The following is a 21,671-nucleotide window of genomic DNA, read 5'->3' as shown; positions in this document are numbered from 1 at the left end:
TAATTTAAGTGCAAATGATATTCTAAAACACACATCCTGCAGTCTGACCAGCTGCTCTCCAGCCTTCCTGTGATCACCTACCCTTTTCCCCAGCTCCTTGAAATACCTTCCCCAGAACACAACAGGACTAGAATAAGGAGTTACACACACTTGTTAGGTACAAACAGACATTCCACTACCTTTCCCCATGGTGTTCCTAATGTGAGCAAGTGGTGTAGGAAAGTGATGAGTTTCTGGTTTAGCATTTTTAAAAAATGCCTAAAAAATCATAGAAAGTATTATTTCCCCTGCATTTCAGGCTGTTCCAATGATCTTTGCAGTTATTTATACTCTGCTAGGGAAACTTTAATACTTTCAGTTAATTTCTATTTCAGAGATTTTTGTTCAGCAAAATAATGCTGATGATAGGAGAAAAGCCAACTAGAAGGGACTATACTCTAGTGGACTCAAACTATCCAGGGAAATTGAAAGTAGAGTGTGATCATAAGTATTAGAAATTAAGTTAAAATAAGATAAAAACCCAAATTAAGGAATAGAAAGTTACAAGACAGAACTTCCTGTGCGTGAGAGTTACTTACCTGAGAGCAGGTATTTCAACTGATACTTCATATAATGGTCAGCCAGGACTGAAAAGACTTAATTCGATTTTTAATGCAATAGAAGTCTTGTATAAATGTGGTAGTTTATCATATTAATTTATTTTTCCTATACTTTCTAGCACTTGATTTCTAAGCTGCGTACGTTCTTACTTTGTTAAAAAAAAAAGTCAAGCTGACATCAAATCAGACTTGAGGCAAGAGCACTATGGGAGAGACAGAACAAACATGAATAATACTGATTTTACTGGTATTATTCACTGAAAGGGTAGAAAAAAGTAGTAGGATAATTTGTATTGCATGTTTACATCCTCTGTTTCTCAAATGTATCACTATATTAGTGAAGGCTCTCAATTGCACATGTTGAAGAAAGCTTGTCAGCTTGTGTTCTGAGGTGCTTTCACCACTAATACCTGCTTTTCCCTCTTTGATTATACTGCAGTAACAAGATTCCTTGTGGATCCTCTAGATACTTGTACAGCCTCTGGTGGTCCCCTGTATTTACTGTGTATTTATAAGCCCAAATAAGTTCACTGAAGTCTGAAGATGAGGGGGGGGTGTTGTCCTCTATGTCAATGACTAGCATGGAGCTCCACCTGCGGTTGCATGAGGAGCTGAATGAGAGCTTAGGGGTTGGGATTAAAGGGAGGGCAGGAACAGGGGACACTATAGTGGGAGTCTGCTACCGGACAAGGAAGACTGTGCGGATGAGGCCCTCTATAGACAGATAGGAGCAGCCTCACATTCACAAGCCCTGGTCCTCATGAGGGATGTCAACCACCCCGATATCTGTTGGAGAGACAGCACAGCAGGGCATAAGCAATCCAGGACATTCCTGGAATGCGTTGATGATAACTTCCTTCTCCAAGTGATAGAGGAGCCAACAAGGAGAGATGCCATGCTGGACCTTGTTCTCACCAGCAAGGAGGGGCTGGTAGGGAATGTGAAGCTCAAGGGCAGCTTCGGCTGCAGTGACCATGAAATGGTGGAGTTCAAGATCCTCAGGGCAGTGAGGAGGGTGCACAGCAAGCTCACTACCCTGGACTTCAGGAGAGCCGCCTTTTGGCCTCTTCAGGGACCTGCTTGGTAGAGTACCATGGCAGAAAGCCCTGGAGGGAAGGGGGGCCCAAGACAGCTGGCTAATATTCAAGGGTCACCTCCTCCAAGCTCAGGAGTGATGCATCCCAAGAAAGAGGAAGTCAGGCAAAAATGCTAGGAGGCCTGCATGGATGAACAAGGAGCTCCTGGGCAAACTCAAACACAAAAAGGAAGCCTACAGAGGGTGGAAGCAAGGGCAGGTAGCCTGGGAGGAATACAGAGACTGTCTGAGCAGCCAGGGATCAGATTAGGAAAGGCAAAGCCCTGATAGAATTAAATTGGGCCAGGGATGTCAAGGACAACAAGAAAAGCTTCTATAGGTACATCAGCGATAAAAGGCAGACTAGAGAAAATGTGGGCCCTCTCTGGAATGAAATGGGAGACCAGGTTACCCAGGATATGGAGAATGCTGAGGTACTCAATGAAGTTTTTGCCTCAGTCTTCTGCAGCAAGTGCTCTAGCCACACCACCCAAGCGGCAGAAGGCAAAGGTGCGGACTGGAGAATGAAGACCCACCCACTGTAGGAGAAGATCAGGTTCAAGAATATCTAAGAAACGTGAAGGTGCACAAGTCCATGAGACCTGATGAGATGTGTCCGTGGGTCCTGAGGGAACTGGTGGATGAAGTTGCTAAGCAATCCATTGTATTTGAGAAGTCGTGTCAGTCCAGTGAAGTTCCCACTGACTGGAAAAGGGGAAACATAACCCCCATTTTTAAAAAGGGAAAAAAGGAAGATCCAGGGAACTACAGGCTGGTCAGGCCCTGCCCTATGCCTGGCAAGATCATGGAGCAGATCCTCCTGGAAACTATGCTCAGGCACATGGAAAATAAGGAGGTGATTGGTGACAGCCAACATGGCTTCATCAAGGGCAAATTGTGCCTGACAAATGTGATGGGGTTGCAGTGTTGGTGGATAAGGGAAGTGCAACTGATGTCATCTACCTGGACTTGTGCAAGGCATTTGACACTGTCCCACACAACATCCTTGTCTCTAAATTGGAGAGATATGGATTCGATAGATGGACCACTTGGTGGATAAGGAATTGGCTGGATGGTCACACTCAAAGAGTTGTGGTCAACAGCTCAATGTCCAAGTGGAGACCAGTGATGAGTGACATTGCTCAGGGGTCGCTACTGGGACCAGCACTATTTAGCATCTTTGTCGGCAACATGGACAGTGTGATCAAGTGCACCCTCAGCAAGTTTTCCAATGACACCAAGCTGTGTGGTGCAGTCGACACGCTGGAGGGAAGGGATGCCATCCAGAGGGACCTTGACAGGCTTGAGAGGTGGGCCCGTGAAAACTGATGAAGTTCAACAAGGTCAAGTGCAAGGTCCTGCACGTGAGTCGGTGCAATCCCAAGCACAACTATAGGCTGGGGGGAGAATGGATTGAGACCAGCCCTGAGGAGAAGGACTTGGGGGTGTTGGTTGATGAAAGGCTCAACATGAAATGGCAATGTGCACTTGCAGCCCAGAAAGCCAACCATGTCCTGGGCTGCATCAAAAGAGGTGTGACCAGCAGGTCGAGGGAGGTGATTCTGCTCCTCTGCTCTCATGAGACCCCACCTGGAGTACTGCATCCAGCTCTGGCCCCCAACATAAGAAGGACATGGACCTGTTGGAGAACGTCCACAGCAGTGCCACGAAGATGATCAGAGGGCTAGAGAACCTCTCCTATGAAGACAGGCTGAGAGAGTTGGGGTTGTTCAGCCTGGAGAAGAGAAGGCTCCGGGGAGACCTTAGAGCAGCCTTCCAGTGCCTGAAGGGGACCTACAAGAAAGCTGGAGAGGGACTGTTTACAAGGGCAAGTAGTGACAGGACAAGAGGTAATGGTTTTAAGCTAAAAGAGAGTAGATTTAGATTAGATGTTAGAAAGAAATTCTTCCCTTTGAGGGTGGTGAGGCACTGGCACAGGTTGCCCAGAGAAGCTGTGGATGCCCCATCCCTGGAAGTGTTCAAGACCAGGTTGGATGGGGCCTTGAGCAACCTGGTCTAGTGGAGGGTGTCCCTGCCCATGGCAGGGGGGTTGGAACTAGATGATCTTTGAGGTCTCTTCCAATCCAAACCGTTGTATGATTCTATGCTTCTATGTACATACACCCCCTAATTTAATGCCTATATACCTTCTGACTCTGACAGTTCTAGCTGTCTTGAGAGTCCAACTGTTTTTCTTTGCTCCTCAGCTATCTTTATAACCATTAGGCAAATTTCTGAAGATGAGAGCAGTATCACAAACAGCTGTGCAACTCTCAGTACCTTAAGTAGGTTTGTGCAAGTGTAGCTGGTAGAAATATGTGGGCTCGTTGTGTTGGCAAACACGGAAGAGTACGTTCTGGCTGACATGCTTTACTGTATTGGCTTGGCAGGGTTTAACAGCTATTCTCTTTTAAAGCAGTTAAAAGTTCTCTCTGTAACAAATTTAAGCAGTTCCTCGTGTATGTGAGGAGCAGATCTATTGGGTGAGTGGGCACAACATTTATTCTGTTGCTTTCAAAAGATGTGCATTTTCAAGCACAATCCTAATGAAAACCTTGAGTTCTGAAACTGTATCACAACCTTTCTTCTGTCTGACCTGCCTTCCTAGCAGGCCACAGAGAAATGAACCCTGAAGTGCACCACAGGCTCTTACCACTGTGACTGTCAAGTTATTTTTGCTAGCTGCTGATTGCTACACCTGATACTTTTTAAATTAGCTCCAGCAAGGTTTCACCCTATGTGGTGACAGAGGGTTGCTTATTGCTTCACAGATCAAAATGTTTCCCAGATCATAGTGCAGAGAAAGCTGTAAACTGTCATGCAAGGTCAAATTACTACTTTCTGCTGTAAGTCTTTTTTTTTTTTTTTGTGCTAGCCTACGAGGGGCAATGACAGACATAACAGGAAGTAGTGAGAGAGGCAGTTGTCACTTAGAGATTGATTACAAACAGTTGTACCTGGAGAGCTAACCAGTGTGTAAAGCTACTACACAATGGGAAGGAGAGAGGGAGTAACTTCCGTTTGTATTATGGCAGCACTCAGGAAGGAAAAGCCCTAGTCCTGGATCCAACTTCTGTAGTACTGGGAACTGAAGACGATTGTGGAGATTAGTCTAATTTAGGTTTATATGGAGGAAGAAACTTGAATAACGCATTAGTGAGGATGCGGAGTGCTGTGGTTAAGACTCAGCTAGGAAACAGGGCTGAATATCGTAAGAGCTCAGGAGCTGAAAAAGATCATAAGAAAAAAAAAAGAAATGTTTTAACTGTTCTCATACTTCCCTTTCTCTCTCTCTCTTTTTTTTTTTAAAGGAAAGTGGATTGTCTTTATTTCAGAAAACTTTTGTTTCGATTCAGCCACCGAACTGGAAACCCATTAACTGTCCATTTCCATGAGTAAGACAGTAAATATGAAGAATATTTTAGTGCCAGTCATCTCCCACGCACTATGTATAAGCACACCTGTGTGAGGAGAGGAATATTCCTGAGGAATAGGTTGCTATTCAATGCAAACAAGAACAATCTTTGTTCTAGGTGGGAGGATAGAAGGGATTTGTTGATTGTCTGCAGGAGTTCTAATTATCTAGCATCTTCAGTAATTGATGCTTTCTTCTGCAGACTTTGCTACGAACATTTCTGGAATATTAATAGCAAGGCTAATATGTGGGGCCATTCCAAAGACCCAGATTTAGATTTTGAAAACTGTGATCCATGTTTGAGTTTTAAAACGTGTCATAAATAAATAGGTTCGTTGCACCTAATGCTCATCTGGTGCCAGTATAGTGCATCAAAAATAGGCTCTTTCAAAATCCAGCATGGGAACATTTCTGATTATTTCTGGCTATTGACAGTGATTTTTTCCATGCCTACATTCTGCTTTTCTAATCGCTTAACCATGGAGCTGAGTGAAGGGGAATTTCTGACTTTGGTTTCTGACCCGGTTTGGTTCACAGTTTCTCAACTGTCAGGGGAAGCACCCTACTTTTTAATCATCCTTCTCTCAGATAAAACTCTTAATGTGTCATACTAAAAGAATACATGGATAAGTTCTATTCCAATTCGGTGACCCTGAAGCCCTCCAATTTAATGATTCTGCTAAAAAAAAAGAGAATGTGACTTTATTTTTTTTAATTATTAAGCAGGTTTGATTTTTGATTTTTGATTTTTTTGTTTCATTATTTTTGAACACCTAATTTAAATCAAATAATGGAAAGCAGCACTTTAATTTGAAGCTTACGGTACTTCATTATATAGAAGTATTTCAGTATTCAAGTACTTTATTTTTCTGAAACTAATCTCATAATTTAACCCAAGTAATACAGTTCTTTGCAGATAAAAATGCTCTTTTGTCTCATTTCTAAGGAGCTGCTTGTATCTTTGCAATATTATGCCTTGCATGTAGTCTGTTTGGTTGACAAAGATGTACTACTTTTGCGTTGGAGAGAGGCCTTTTACCTGAGTACTTAGCAGCAGTGTCCCTTACAATACAACCTTCTCTTTGTGAATGTAAATAATTCATTTACAGAGGTAACTCTTATTTAGAGTTTTATTTCCTAACAGTGCTTACTTGCTGAAATGGCTTGATACAAACTCACACTAAATATAAACTGTCAGATCCAAAACTATATGTAGCAGCTGCTAGTTCTTATTTTCTCTTCTTTTCCATAACTTCACCTATGAAATCTGAGAGGAGCTTGGGAGTATAGCATACACACTTTTGGGACACTACAGATTGAAAGTTAGGTAAGAGTCAGGAATTAATTACATAAGAAAATACCTTTCTTGTCTTTCCTTCCTTCGGCGATTATCTAGATTATGCTGGCTCTTCCAAGTGTAGAAGTGTATTTAAAAGTCTTTTTTTTTTTTAATTAAAGAGAGTTCTGAGCAAGTATTTGTAAATTGGGCAGATGTACAGTGCTATGGTTGCCATTCTGAGGTTGTGGCACAAACTAATAAATTATTGTCATCTTTAAACAAGGAAAATTTTCTGCACATATTCCTTTAAAATATTGTTACTCTTTTTGGCAATTATATGGTTTTCTTATGACTGCTATTGTTCATCCAGACCTTGGTAGCTAGCTTGCTAGACTCTGCAGGAACAAATTCTATTATTGTTTAGTCTAATGATATCACATAGGAACTCCCCTCTCCTGTGAATGTAAGTGAAGTAAAAATGGACAGTTTAGGGATTGATTGTAACATCAGCCTAACCATTAAGAACTACAGTTTTTATTCCCAAACAACATAATACCGGAAAAAATACCGCTTGTGCATTAGGGAAAGGTAAATGAAGGATAAAAGTGCTGAAGGTTGATTGATGGTGATGGTGGAATATGAAGAATAAAAGTAATTTGTAGTTAATTGAGGGAGTCCGTTTATGTGCATGCTGTCATTCACACTCCTGGGCAGAATGGCAATAACACCTAGCAGGTGAATAAAATACCCTGTTCAGAAGACTGTGTTCTCATCCTGGCATTGCTGTCATCCAAACTTTCTTTTAAGTCTGCACCAAATTTTCTATTATCCTTTTGCAGTCCCATTTTGGTATTTTGATCCTAAAGCATAGGGATGACAGTTCTGTCAGAGTTTCTCTGGCTGTAGCTAGTGGAGGGCTTTCACCTCTATCTGTTGTTCAAGCCCATTCTCTTCTATGCAGGAAGAATAGGTCTTTTTTATTTTTCTCACTGAGACCTTTGTAGAATCATAGAATAGAATCATAGAATCACTTAGGTTGGAAAAGACCTTTAAGATCATCCAGTCCAACCGTTAACCTAACAATGCCAAGTCTACCGCTAAACCATGTCCCTAAGTGCCACATCTACACATCTTTTAAATACCTCCAGGGATTGTGACTCAATACTTCCTGTTACTATATCTTTCTTCAAATGTGGTAATTCGTCCTGAAATATAGAAGTTTTAGCTGACCACAGTTATCCCTGAGAAGTGACTTGTTAGCATAGCAGTTTGTTTTACAGGAACAAACAGGTAATCAGATGTTGCGTATAAAGTCATGTAGGAAAATATTAATAGTCATCATCACTAATGCAAAGTAAACAATAACACTTTAATCACTACTACTACGGTTACTGATAACTGTGTAATGATTTATTACAGCTTTATCCCAATTTAAAAATAGCAATTTATGTGCTAATGAGATGATGTAAAATATCATTATAGAGTAATTTCAAAAAATATCTCATTACAGTAGAGCAAATCTTGTTAGTCTTTTGCATTTAGAAGTTTTGTGGAACTTGGGCAGTGGCTGTGTTTTTCTGGAACGGAGCTCATAATGTCTTTGTTATGTGGCTGCATGCCTTCTAAAAATCTAGTGCTAATTGCTTTGTTTCTATAAATACGTGTATATTGATCCATAACATTTTTACCACCGCCGTTTTGGGTAAAACCAGAATAATTTAGATCTGGGAGTTGCTTGAACAATGTAAGAAAGGTTAACTCTCCACAAAAAATAATTTTAATTTGATTTTAAGATTTATGAGAGCTCAGCTAGTTCTACTCATGTCTAAATGAGCTTCCAATAAAAATATTTCTAAACATTAAACTTCAAAAAATAATTCTAAATATTTATGATTTGTGCAGGAACATAAATGCTATTTGGACACACTTCAAATGTGGAGGAAGCTTTCTGTAGGAAGCAAAGTGGTTTCATTCATGAAATAAGCATCAATTCTGCATAGCAGACATCTATCAAAAATTAAGAGATATTTTAAAGGACAGGATAATTTAGAGTACTAAATAAGCATAATAAAACATCAGGAACTTTTTGCAGATTTTTTCCCTACGTGACTTGTGAAATTGTATAACAATCCCTTTGTTCATTTCCTCAAAAGTCTTCTAAAACTCTCCTGATTTATCTATTGAGTTTTTTACACACATGATCAGCTTGTATATGTCCAAGAGTAAAATTTTGACAGATATTAATGGGATTCAAGCTCAGGCACTGTTTATTTCACCAGCATACATCTCTAAAGCAGGACTACAGAAATCCTGTAGTTGGCCTGCATGGATATTTGTGATCAGAGTATAATTCTAGCTGTTTCAGTGTTTTGTTGTTGTCCAGACATACCCGACCTAGTTTTACACTAATTGTCTAAGTGTCCACCTGGCTTCTTAGTGAGTTTTGCAGGCAGCATTGGACTCATAACTCCTGTGGCTAGGTGTCTTTTGAACTGTCTGAAGTGTGTAGACAAATTTTACTCAGATGTGTCTTTGCAATGTGATAGTCACAAGGCTGACCGGAATATAAACACTCCGTCTGTCCCAAAGCCATGGCATTTGGATGGGATGGCGACTATTAGCTAAATATTGGCGTGACCTTAGTTGTTTGGGGTTTTTTGCAGATATTTTGATTGGCTTGATAAATCCCCTCCTCAATTAAAACCAACATGTTTGAAGATGAAATGATTGTGATTGATAAGCAGTAAGCTAACCTTAGATAGCACTGTGTAGCAACATAACACTGCAGTCACTTGGATGTGCTTACATTGTCTTTTAGGGGAAGTTAACTACCATATATCAAAGAATATTTCAAAGAACTTTGAGAAGGTTGGTACATTTGTTGACAACCTTTAATTGCTGTCCTGCATGTGATATACACGTGGTTTTGCCAGTAATTTTTCTAAGTTTCTAACAGCTCTTTAGAACTATTTTGGGCTGATGCCAATATCAAAACAGTACTCGAGCTGTGCATCCATTTGTAATCTTATTGCCAACTTTTAGTGAGGTATTAACACTTTCATTCAGTCAACAAGACTGTGAGGACTTTCTTAGTGCAAGAAAAAAGACTCCATCTGCAGCTCAGCAACTCCATGCATGGCTTAAATCAGTCCATGAACTGAGTGTTCACAAATGCATGTAGTATACAGAAAAACTGAGCAGACCTTGAAATAATTGGCAGTGTAACTATTTATGTCTTTCTGTGAAACTCAGTTTATTTTGAAGACTGGTAGAGGATGAGTTCTTTCTAATAAGACATGATAACTTTAAGACTCAGTTAATTTATTTTTCATAATGCATTGCGGATGAAGCAATCTTAAAATCTTTGCCCCATCATGATTCATATTTTGAGTTAAAACCCTATGATAACAAATCTAAAATTTATCCCTGAAAGTTCTCCCAGTTTATATCTGTTTATATCCTTGTGAGGCCACATGCAACAAGAACTGTACTCTTCTGTCTTTTCTTTCAAAACCTGAACACATATTTACCATACAATCGTATTACAATTGTATTTTCTGCCTCTGCCTAGGAAAGCAAAATATCATTCAAAGGAACTTCCAGTCTTTTTTATTGTTGTAATGATATAATAACTTACCTGTAGTTTTATGGTTTTTTTTTTTAATTTGAATTTCACCTGCAATGTCTGAGTCTAGATGCTGATTTTATTTGACATAAAAGTGGCTGCTGCTTAGTTTTCTTCTATTTCAAGATTAGACCTTTACTGTGAGTAAGACCGAATTCTCTTTAGCATTAACAGTGCTTCACTTTTTTTGCACCGGAAGAGAATTTGGCCCAGCATATTCAGGAGAAATTATCATCTCAATCTATTTATATACTTAACTGCAATGATTAAACCAAAATGGATTCCAAGCACTGTGTTCTAGTCCTGAACTTTGTCCCAAATCCTGACAAGATTTAGTTGCAGTCCCATTAATGTTCACCAGAACTCTTTAGTTCTGAAATTCCAGCTAGATACATGCATAAGCCCTGAAAAGATCAGAGCCCTTTATTCCATGTATGCTATCTTGGTAAAAGAGCTAGCTGTAGTTCCCCGCTATTACCAATTCCTATGTAATGACATTTATTACTTCATTTTGAGGCAAGTCTCATTACCAGAAGCTGCTAGACTCCTATTTAGTTATTAGCTGGGTACAATTAGAGTTGCATTAATCAGTTGTGCTTGTTCAGCTGAGTTCAGATTTTCTTTTGCTGAAGGGAAGATCTGAGTTTATAAGCCACTACTTCAGACAATTTGAAACCATGACCTTAAATAATCCTGGATGTTCTGACCATATGCAGTCAAAAAAGTGTGTGGTACTTAATGAATTAGAGAGAATGGTTATCATCTTTAACCACTGTTTGTACCCACTTTAATGTCTGTTTTTGCAACATTAAATCTAGTCTTCCTAATGACATGTACATACCAAAGTCTTACGTGACAAGTCAGCCTGCCTATTTTTTGAGAGCCATCTATCTTTTCAGGTACTTTAAAACTCCTTGGCATCTCATTTTTACTCTGTTAGGCATTAAATTAGGGGGTGTATGTACATGGAAGCATAGAATCATAGAATGGTTTGGATTGGAAGGGACCTCAAAGATCATCTAGTTCCAACCCCCCTGCCATGGGCAGGGACACCCTCCACTAGACCAGGTTGCCCAAAGCCCCATCCAACCTGGCCTTGAACACTTCCAGGGAGGGGGCATCCACAGCTTCTCTGGACAACCTGTTCCAGTGTCTCACCACTCTCATAGGGAAGAATTTTTTTCCTTATATCTAATCTAAATCTACTCTCTTTTAGCTTAAAACCATTACCCCTTGTCCTATCACTACTTGCCATTGTAAACAGTCCCTCTCCCACTTTCCTGTAGGCCCCTTTAGGCACTGGAAGGCTGCTCTAAGGTCTCCCCAGAGCCTTCTCTTCTCCAAGCTGAACAACCCCAACTCTCTCAGCCTGTCTTCATAGGAGAGGTTCTCCAGCCCTCTGATCATCTTCGTGGCACTGCTGTGGACGTTCTCCAACAGCAACATGTCTTACACTGAGGACCCTAGAGCTGGACACAGTACTCCAGGTGGGGTCTCATGAGAGCAGAGTAGAGGGGCAGAATCACCTCCCTTGACCTGCTGGTCATGCTTTACATGTGAAGATTGCTGTCTATCTTGAGCTTTGTGCTGGATGACTTCTTAAGCTTTAGACAAATTGTTACCCACCTGAGATAAGCTTCCCACAGAACTGTGGTATTTAACTGTTCCTCATTTCTCTGCTCAGTATCTTCCCCGAGGAAAGCTCTCTGAGTTTTCAGTCACTGATGTACCTGCATTTCCTCATTCTGTTGTGCTTGGGGATTGTTGCAAAAAAAAGTCTTGACTTCAGGATAGTTCCCAAACTTCAGTGTTTTGAATTGTTCTGTGGAGATTTTTAAAGACCATGGACAGGAGAAGGTGCCTCTGTGGGAAAGGGAGATGTCTAATACAAGCTGTTGGCCTAGTAGGGCCAAGTTTGCATCAATTCTGACTATGCAGATTAGAACAGGATTTATACTTACTTAGTTTTGTGTCAGCTAACTCTGGAGAAAGTAAACCACCAATTTACATCTCAGTTTGGAGGTTAATGTATACCCTGTGGTTTCAGAAGGAGGGCAGTATAAGTAAAAAAACCAACATTCCTTTCAGTGTAAGAGTGGCATTGTTTTACAGTTAGGCTATGTCTCCAGTAAGAGCTATTTGAGTAATATCCAGCAGGTAGACTGACATCAAAGATGCTAAAAGGAAGATAAATCCTAGTAGCTTCAGCTAAAGAAAGGAGTACAGAGCTTGTCCTGGCCTATTAAACCCTGGAAGTCTGAAAACATGGAAGATCTTGTGAGAAACTTGCATTGACTAAACCAAATCAAATTCAAAACCCTTTGAATGAAAGAGTGCAAGGGCAACGTGGGCTGAAAGGGTTGAATCTAAATTGAAAGGAGACGTTGCTTAGGTTTAGCTAAATGGCTTTAACAGTGATTTTACTCTAAGTTTGGGTGATTTCAGGGCTGATGAGATGGGAAAACCTGGAAAGATTTTTTGGTGTGGAACAAACATGCTAAAGGACCTGCGTGTTCAGGCAATGGGAAAAAGTGATATGCTGCATTATTTCTAGTTTCATGTCAGTCATCATAGGTTTTGACTTTGAGCCACTATGCTTAGCAATGAAAGTTTCTTTTAACAAATTGCTGCTGAGATAAATGGAGATCATGATGATAAAGTGGTACAGGCTGCAATTTATGGCAATTTTTGTTGGGTAGGAGGAAAAAAGAATCTTGTCTTCCTGAAAAATACATAATCCATATTTCTCAGTAGTTCTACCTTAAGAGTAGACCTTACAGTTATCAGGGAAGGAAATATTTAAAGTGATTACTTATGTTTTCTGCAAAATAATATTAAACATTTTTTTTTTCTCCACAGTAAAACCAACAGTTATTGATGTTGACATTTATGTCAACAGCATTGGTCCTGTATCATCAATAAATATGGTAAGTGACAAACAAAGATTTTTATCTGGATTGGTGGTCTTGGCATCAATACTAGCTTTTAAAAAAGGCAATAAATACTACTGGGATAAGTTGTTTCGATTTCTGATTTAGTTCTGTTTTCAGCTATAGCTCTGTTTTTCAGATGACTCTTGTGTTTCTTGAAGAGAAGAACAAACTACAAGCAATATTATGCTCTGTGTTGTCTAGCACAAAATGCTGGTAGATCTTGAATGGTAAAATAGCCATCTTAGGAAAAAATAAGTATGAGGCAAAGCTATTGTCAAGAAAATTCTTGAATTAATGATTCAAGAGTCAATTGAATATATAGAGCATCATAACGTGGAGTTAATGAGAGTCATCACATATTATTAGTATATTTATTTGTAATTTATTATCTCTTCAGTGGTTACTTTTCTTTCACTGAGTTATCAACAATCTTTAGCCTTAAAGTATAATTTTGAAGAAATTATACATAACTGTACTGCATGTGTAAAGGCAAGAGAAGCTGAAAGAGTCTGTGTGATAGCATGGCAATAGTGAACCTAGGAAAACATAACAGTTGGTCAGTTGTTGTGGTGATCTTAACTCCAGGACATTCCCCAGCTCTGCAGCAACACATTCAGACTTAGAAAGCAAGCTGGGTGTTTATGTAGCTATGGAGGTATGGGTTACTGTGGCTGCTTGTGCAACTTCAAGTTTGAATGCAGCACAATATTCCTCTTTGTAAACTAGGCTGAATTTTTCCTTAATACAACTTGGAAACGGAGGACCTGTTAATATCTTCATTTCCTTAAAGCTCTTATACTAAACTCTTGAAAGCAATGACTTTCTCTTGTTCACAATGATATTCAAAGGCTGCTGTGTACCATGGTCATATAAGAATCCAATAAATGCACTGCATGTATGTTTTGTGTTTTTGGAACAAAACCTCCTGAATTTGAAAGGTCGTAATTCAGCCTGAGTGTTTGGTTTTGCCTGTGTATATGGGAGAATGTAAATTATTGCAGCATGTCAAATACTGGGTGGTCAGAGACTCCTCTGCCCCCTGGCAATGGGAAATCTGACAAGTAAAGACAGAACAAATTATGTGCTGGGAACAACTTGGCCACATATTCAAAGAATGTGAAATGTATTGGTCATATTTCATGTGAAGCACTGAATGTCAAGCAATGGGAGTACCTACCATTCTTGAACTAATAAATAGCTAATTATCTTGCCCTTCCCCAACTGCGTACCAAAATGACTTGTCCAGGGAATGATCTATCCCAAGGTCTATTCTGCTTACAGTCCTATGGCTTGCATTTACGTATACTCTAGGAATGGGTCCTCTGTTCAAAAGCAATGGGGACAATGGTGAGGATGCTTACTTTTCGAAGTCTTTTTGCCCTTTGCCCTTCTGAATTAGCTTGTAAGTAGCATTTTAGTGTGCTGGAAATGTATGTGGAGTAATAATTAAGAAAGCATTTGATTGGAACCGCTACAGATAGATAGGGAGAAGGAAAAAAATAATAATAGAAGGAACAAGTGGTTCTTGGAAGATTATTATGGCACAATCAAAACGTGACTAGTTTACTTATCCCTTAACTTTGAGTTCAGGATATCTTATGGCACCAAGATGGAAAGATGCACCAAGTTATCAATTTAAAAAATGCATACTCTATCTCTTTGATAGTAGATGGTCTTATTAGGATAGTTAATGAGTGTGCGGTGTGGAGATATTTCTTGGTTACAGCTGAAAAAAGCTATGTATAATCTGTAAGGGCAGAATGATGAATAAAACAATGATGAAATATAAAATGTAGGTACCTGAAGTTTTAAGGACTCAAGTCTGCTTAAAGCTATATTTAAACTTTTGAATAGAAATGGACCTTGTTTCAGATATGCTTGTGGACAGTATATCCCACTGAAACTGAATCTGAACTAGCTAAGCACTTTGACTTTTACTTGTGTTCTCAGACCTAATTATCAATATTGGAGATTAACGTTAGGCACTCAAATGTAGCAAACTTTTGTCCAAAAGCTCCATTTCTGGTCTGTTTCTTTGGTGTTTGTCCAAACTTACATGAGAGAGCAGAAATGAGTTCACAGTCTCAAATTTACAATGAAGATGGGATATCCTCCTCACAAAGCTACAAGCTATGGTGGGTGCTGTATGATAGCTTGTGTCTCGAGTGGCAGAACTGATTGAGGTACTTTTTCCCCCATTGGTCTTATTTCAACTATTTGGCTACAGTATGCAGTAGCTCTATGATCCTCTACTGAAAAAAAAAAAAATTAAACAATTTTTGGAATAGAAAATAATAATTTAAAAAATAATTTATTTATTTTTAAGTAAGCAGGTTTTGATATAGCCTGTGCACTGCTGGAGCATGGGTACACAAACATTTGAACAGAAACAATAGCTGGAAATTACCTGTGGCAGATGAAGAAGAGGGAAAGGACCATCTTCAGTCTTATTCCTGTCATACAACTGAACTCTCAAAGGGAGAGGAATGTGTGTGAAAATCGTGTACAGAATTTAGAATAGTATTCTGAGAGGGAAAAAAAAAGTATTCTTGCGGGAATCTACATATGCTATATTTCTCAGCAGGACAGGAACTTTTAGCTTTTCTCCTCTAAATTATTATTAAAAGTTGAGCTATTCTGTCAAGGTAACTCGGCAAGATGGTAGTTGATTGAGCAAAAAAAAAAGATGATTACCTTGATTTCCATCTCTTCTATTTCAAGAGTGAGATCATCAACATGTACAAGGAGGACTTCCCTGCTGTGTACTTCCAAACTTAGCCCTTAGCTCTATCCCTTTTTTCTTAATCTGCAGCTCTTCTGAGGGAATATCATGTGGAGCTTCTCTAGAGATCAAACTCTGCAGGTATATTTTCTTATCAGTTTTCATCAGCGCTTGTCATCCTGTGGGTGAAACCTAGAAAGTAAAATAATTTTCTTTAAGTTATCTATTCAATGAGTGTTCAGTTGAATGTTCAAGCCAATTTTGTAGAGCAAAGCTTTTCAGATGTCAATAACTTTGTTGTAATTATGATTAGACTTGAGTATGAATATGAATATCTCACTGTTTCTTTAACAGTCAGGAAAAAGTTGCTACCAGACACCTACCTACAGCAAAGATAACTTCAGATTAATTGTACATGAATACTTGTGGTCCTGAGGAAAGAGAAATCCTCTTAGGTTGAGGCTGGAAGTGCCACAAGGGGAAGGGATCCCTTCAAAAAGGCTTACAGTCAAGGGAAAGATAATGTTCTCTGTGACAAATATGGTGTAATCCACAGGAATACATGGCTGACCCAGCATTCCAGACTGTTTGCAGAGTGTTTATACCACTTCCCCTAAAGGCTTTACCAGTGACTCATTTCGTTGTTGCTTTCAAATATATTTATTTAGAACCTCAAGATTTCCAGAAAAAACAGGAGTGATTGTGAGAAGGTAATGTAGATGCTCTTCTATTAGATACTTATCATTATAACATCTTTATGATGACAATAGAAACTTGTTTTCTGGATAGTGGTGTGATAGAAAACTTGTTTTCTGGATAGTGGATAGAAAGAGTGGCGACTCTTTCTTTGTCTGTGACGTGGAAGATTTCTTTTGGGCATGGTCTGAAAAAAGCTAATGTTAAGTAGCAAGAAATAGGAATTGTGTAAGCATAAAGAAGTAAAAGCAGGCTGAATAATGAACTGAGTGATACTAGGAGGTCGTCTCAAGTGGCAATGGCTTTGAGGAAAAAAGTAATTTCAGCATTTTGAGCTATGGCATGATGTTATGAAATGACAGAAATGATTGATACTAGCTAAGAGTATTTTGAAATTTAAAACTCTGACATGTTTGAATGCCCATTCAAAAATTTTAGGGTGGTTTTTTAACAGATAAAAGCCATCTAATATAAATATCAATGCCTGTCCATTATAAAAAAAATAATGGGGTGTGAGCTTGGACTGATTTAAAAGAAACATAAACTGGTTGATTTAAAAGTAAATGACACATGGATGTTCTGACCCAAATTAAATCGTCCTGTGTGCATATTATATTCCTTTGTCTTGGTTTTCATCTCCTCATAAAGTAAGTTACAGAAATCTGCAACTTCCCATTTCATGTTGAAATGACATTAGAGACCCTGACTTCTAGGATGCAATATTCAATTCTATTGCAAGATTTTACTTCAATCTTTTCTGTATTTAAAAACTTTGTTATATCTGTAATCATAATCAGCATGCTTCCACTGCTGTTAGGGGTTTTCTAAGTGATTTTTTTAAATTTGAAAATTCATCTGCAATCTTGTTTTTATTTTTCCCCCACACTTTATATTGTAAAACAGGTGTATGAGTTCTATATCACTCAGTTTTCATATCTTTGTGTCTTTTTTTTTAACACTTCCTATTCAAAATGGTGTCCAGGAAGCATATGCTTTTGCATTAAAATCCATGCTCCAATTTTTGTCAATAACCCAGTTCTTGTCAACAACAGCAAAGGTTTATAATTTGCTTTATAAAACTTAGATCTTAATACAGCTTACTGTAGCCTGGTTTTCTACAGATAAGCAGTACTGGCTTGGGTATAAAGGAATAGAAAAAGGAAAGAGACCATGTCAATATGCAAAGTGGGAATCAGATGTAACTGATGGGAAAAGAAATCCCCTAGAAGTAATTTTGTGAGACAGAAATGTAAACACACTGAGATTACATAGACTATTAAATCTCAATAGTATCAAAGTCTGTGTGTTTGTGTGTACACACATATACTCTTAACTGAGTAGCTACAGGAATCTGAGACTGCAGCACAAATTGCTGGCAAAGAAAGAATTTGACACCTATATGGTTTTAGCAACTGGAATCTCATTTTAATGCAGCTTTACAGGAAGTATGTTGAAGAGACAGTGTGAGAAACAAGCTTATAAACTGTACTTACCTGTTCATAAAACTATTAATTGGTTATCTGCTGGATATATTCTCATCTCTTTATTCTCAGGTAATCTGGAAAGGTAATTCATAGAGTGTTCCTTTTGTGTGTTTCATCATTCTTTTGTGTCCGCTTTCTAGGGTACATTGTATATCATTATGGATGATGTATTTCCCTTTTGTTCATTTAAGTGTTGTAGAATAAAAGCAATTTTTACTCTTTTTTGCCTGCTAATGTATTGATAGACTTCCTTGAACTTCAGTTTCAAAGTCCCCACATGCTCATTTTGATTCTCCACTAAACATGATAGATATTTAAAAAAAAATCTTGATGTGGAGACTTGCCTAGAATATTATTCAAAGCTAATAATTAAGTCTGAATTTCTTGCATATTTTTAGTCTCTGTGTCTATTTACTTGATAGTTAAAACTATTATTGGAGCATCTGCAATTATAGAAACATAACCTGGTGAATCTTTACATACTAAGGCAAAGCTGATTTAAATCCAGATTTCATTTGTTTTTCACCCCACTGTGTAGCCCCAAATATTTCCTTCACAGGCTTCTTCTCAAAGGTAGTGCAAGATGCTATTTGAGCACGAGCTTGATATCCTCTTGTTCATTGTTAACTTGGAGTGTTTTTTTTCTAACTGTATCTCACTGTCTTACTTAATATATTTGTAAAGCAATTGTGTAGGGATGTAGTTTCTGTTATTTTTGAGGGGTGAGTTTTCCAGTTGGTGAGTTCAGATCATCTGTAAAATAAGGGAATGTCTCAGGATGATTGTATTTTTTTCTGCAAATTTTATAAGCTTCTTTTTTGCTTTGTGACCTAAAAGAACACTCAATTCCTGGATTAAATTTTAGTTTTAGTGGGTCTGTTCATTTACGAGGGCTAAGATACTAATCATGCACTTCGACATTTTGCTAGATTATGATCAAGTTACTATTCTTATTGCTAGAGGATATTTATATACTGCTATTAAATTTGGATCACTCATGATTAAAAAGGTATGAATTATAGAAAACTTTTAAGCTGCATGGATTTTTGCTGATAAATCAAAATCACCTCACATACAGACTCATTCTTGTTGCTTCAAGCTCTGGCAGTCAATGTCTCACTATGAAAATGTTTCTGGGACATAGTAGTCATAAGCTGAAACTTGAGTCTATTTATGACTTATGTTCCATCATTGAGCCTGTGAGAGGCTAATATAATCTCAAAAGTGAAACAGAGTCGAAAGGAGGAAGCTGGAGGGGAAAAAAATGAGCTTGGATTGATTTTTTCACATATCACCTCGGCAGTTTCTACTTTTGGTTTCCTCTAGAGCCCTACTTTGTGTAACTAAGATATGACCTAGCTGATAGACACTTGGATAAAGGCCTGAGGCTGCTGTTGTTGGAGGTGCAAGGGGGTGGGCTAGCATAATATTCATTTTTCTGTAATGAAGCTTGTGTACTGTGATGTGTAGGAGTAAAATACTTATTGCTATAATTTACTACATTAGCAGGAAATACAGTTTGCTTCTTGGAGGAATGATAGTTTCTATTGAAGTCTTTGGTAACAGACTGATCTTCTGTCTGCTGGTCTGTCACATCTGAGTTCAAGCGGATTGTCAGATACGGATGACTTAGCCTTAGCGTTGTCTCAAAAGGCGTATAGCAAATAAGAAATTTACTTTCAGTAATATAGGAGAAAGAAATGTCTCATCTGCTCAGTAATGAACATTGCAAAAAGATCTGAAGAACAGCTGGACTGAATGTTTTTTCCATAGTTGAACAGTGCTACAATATCTAACAGGTACCTCATCTTTTTGCAAATGAATTTGTAGAAAGTATGTAAAAAAACTATTTTCCAGCCTGATGCCAGTTCCTCTGCTTGATTTCTCTCACTTCAATAACTTATTTCTTGGGCCTGCAGGTTCTAGGCTTCAGAGTAAGTGTACACACTGTTACAGTTCCTTAAGAAAGTAACAGTTGCCTTCCTTGTCTATCCAGTGCTACCTAGCTTCGCTTTCTTTATTGCCAACATTTGGGAAAGTTGATTTAGAAAAGCTATGGCTAAATTGGTGCAGAGGATATTGAATTACTTTAGGGTAAATTGAGGTTCTCTTTGCCTAATCAATTTAGTTTTTGACTGGTCAAGCATTTATCAACTTTTTTTTAGAGTTTGAGCTTTCCATGATTGCTCCATGAAAGAGTAATTACTTTTGTGTTCACCTGTTTATTGGATTCCTGCATGACATATTGACATAATTTAAACCATGGTTTTGAGAGTTTGGTCTTCCTTAGTTCTTTCAGTGGTGGATTTACCCAAGAAGCCAACAAATGTTGCTGATTCCTTCTGTAAATAATAGAGCAGTCCTAATGACAATTTTTTGTAAAATTTCCCAGTATAAAGTTTTGGGAATGGAGACCCAGCCATCACAGCATCCTGGAGTGATTTCAGTGGCATTATAAATGTGCTTGTAGTTAGGAAGGAACATCTGAACACAGTGTGACCCCATATAATCCCTTATTGGGTCACAGAAGAGTCTTCATGTTTCTGTAAGGTTTTCTGGTTGGTAAGTATTAATATTATTCATCAGTGTCATTTAAATATCAGAACAATGCCCTTCATTTTTGACACCACTCTTACAATGAATAAAACCCAGAAGAACCCATGTACATTAATTTTTTTCCACATGAGAGCTTGTCATCAGTCTAATTGGACATAATTTCCTTTATTGTCTCATTGCTGAAAAAATAAGTTTTAGAGAATTCTTTTTCATTTCCCTTCAAGCTTTTTCAGTGAACATGGCATCCCTTGACTCTTGAGTACTCAGACATGCCTTTTTCTGGTACAGACAAGGTATTTCTGTTGAGTGATGACACAGAACTGAAGAATAAAACAAATGCTTTGTTTCTGCAATTAAAAAAGTCCACAGACTGCAGGGATGTATCTGTAACCCAACACCTCCATGCTTTTGTTAACATCATACATTCTTCTTTTAAATCACTTCAGTCATCATTTATTACTTTATTGATCTGGAAAAGGGACTTTTATGTGGTCAAAAATAGTGATATTCTATGATGTTCTTTGTATGTTTGCCTAGGTTTCTTCCTCAAAGCTCTCTCGACATCTGTCTTCTTGTGCATCTGCTTTTCATTAGACTTGTAAGATAGAGGTGGTTCTGCTACATACTGTGTTGGACAAGCTGTTTTCTGCCACTAAAGCTGCTATCAGCCCCAGAAACCTGTGTCTCTTTTCCTACTTCCACAAATGACATTTGCAGCTCTTGAATGCTGAAGAAATTTGGTGAGAGGAAGATGTTTTTTGTAACAATTATTAGCTTTTTGCATACTACACAGAAGCAAACAATTTTGACCATAGAGTTTGGGATGTGCATTAGTTCAACATCTTAGGTATTACAGTGAAGTAGACTCACTCCATTAAAAATAGCAACAAACATTTTAATGTTAATATAATAATTTTACTAAGTGTTTTTTTAAGTTTTAAAAGGTAAATATAAGGAGTCTAAGAGATGAAATGCTCAAGGTTGTTGTGAGATTCTTAAACCAAAGAAGCTGCTACCTTCTTTTCTGACTGTTTTCTGTGCTTACCCCAAGGCTAGATGTGTATGCTTGGAGCTTATCTAGGAAACTGCATTCCCTGGGATACATGGGAGCAGGGATCACCGATTCTTGCTTTCTCTGGCTTGCATTTGGCATATTTTGCAAGGAGAACAGAATTTTCAAAAGTGCTTAAGGAACTTGGTTATGGGAGGTATTACATACCTAGCACAGTAGCCTGTTGTAATTCTCATACATATGACTTGACAAATCGAGGGCCATGTTCACAAAGA

General features: G+C 38.3%; 1 protein-coding gene across 1 annotated transcript in view; it reads left to right on the top strand.

The window, feature by feature from the left end:
* The window catches only part of GABRG3 (gamma-aminobutyric acid type A receptor subunit gamma3), a 342,488-nt gene that overhangs the window by 8,820 nt on the left and 311,997 nt on the right, over positions 1-21,671 (top strand). The window contains exon 3 of the mRNA XM_075737535.1: positions 12,853-12,920. Within this exon, the coding sequence (XP_075593650.1) occupies positions 12,853-12,920 (68 nt within the window). The remainder of the gene's footprint in view (positions 1-12,852; positions 12,921-21,671) is intronic.

The sequence above is a fragment of the Balearica regulorum genome, chromosome 1 (genome assembly GCF_011004875.1).
Source record: "Balearica regulorum gibbericeps isolate bBalReg1 chromosome 1, bBalReg1.pri, whole genome shotgun sequence".
Classification (NCBI taxonomy): domain Eukaryota; kingdom Metazoa; phylum Chordata; class Aves; order Gruiformes; family Gruidae; genus Balearica; species Balearica regulorum.
The sequence above is the reverse complement of the archived record's forward strand: the minus strand, read 5'-3'. Positions and strand labels throughout refer to the sequence as shown.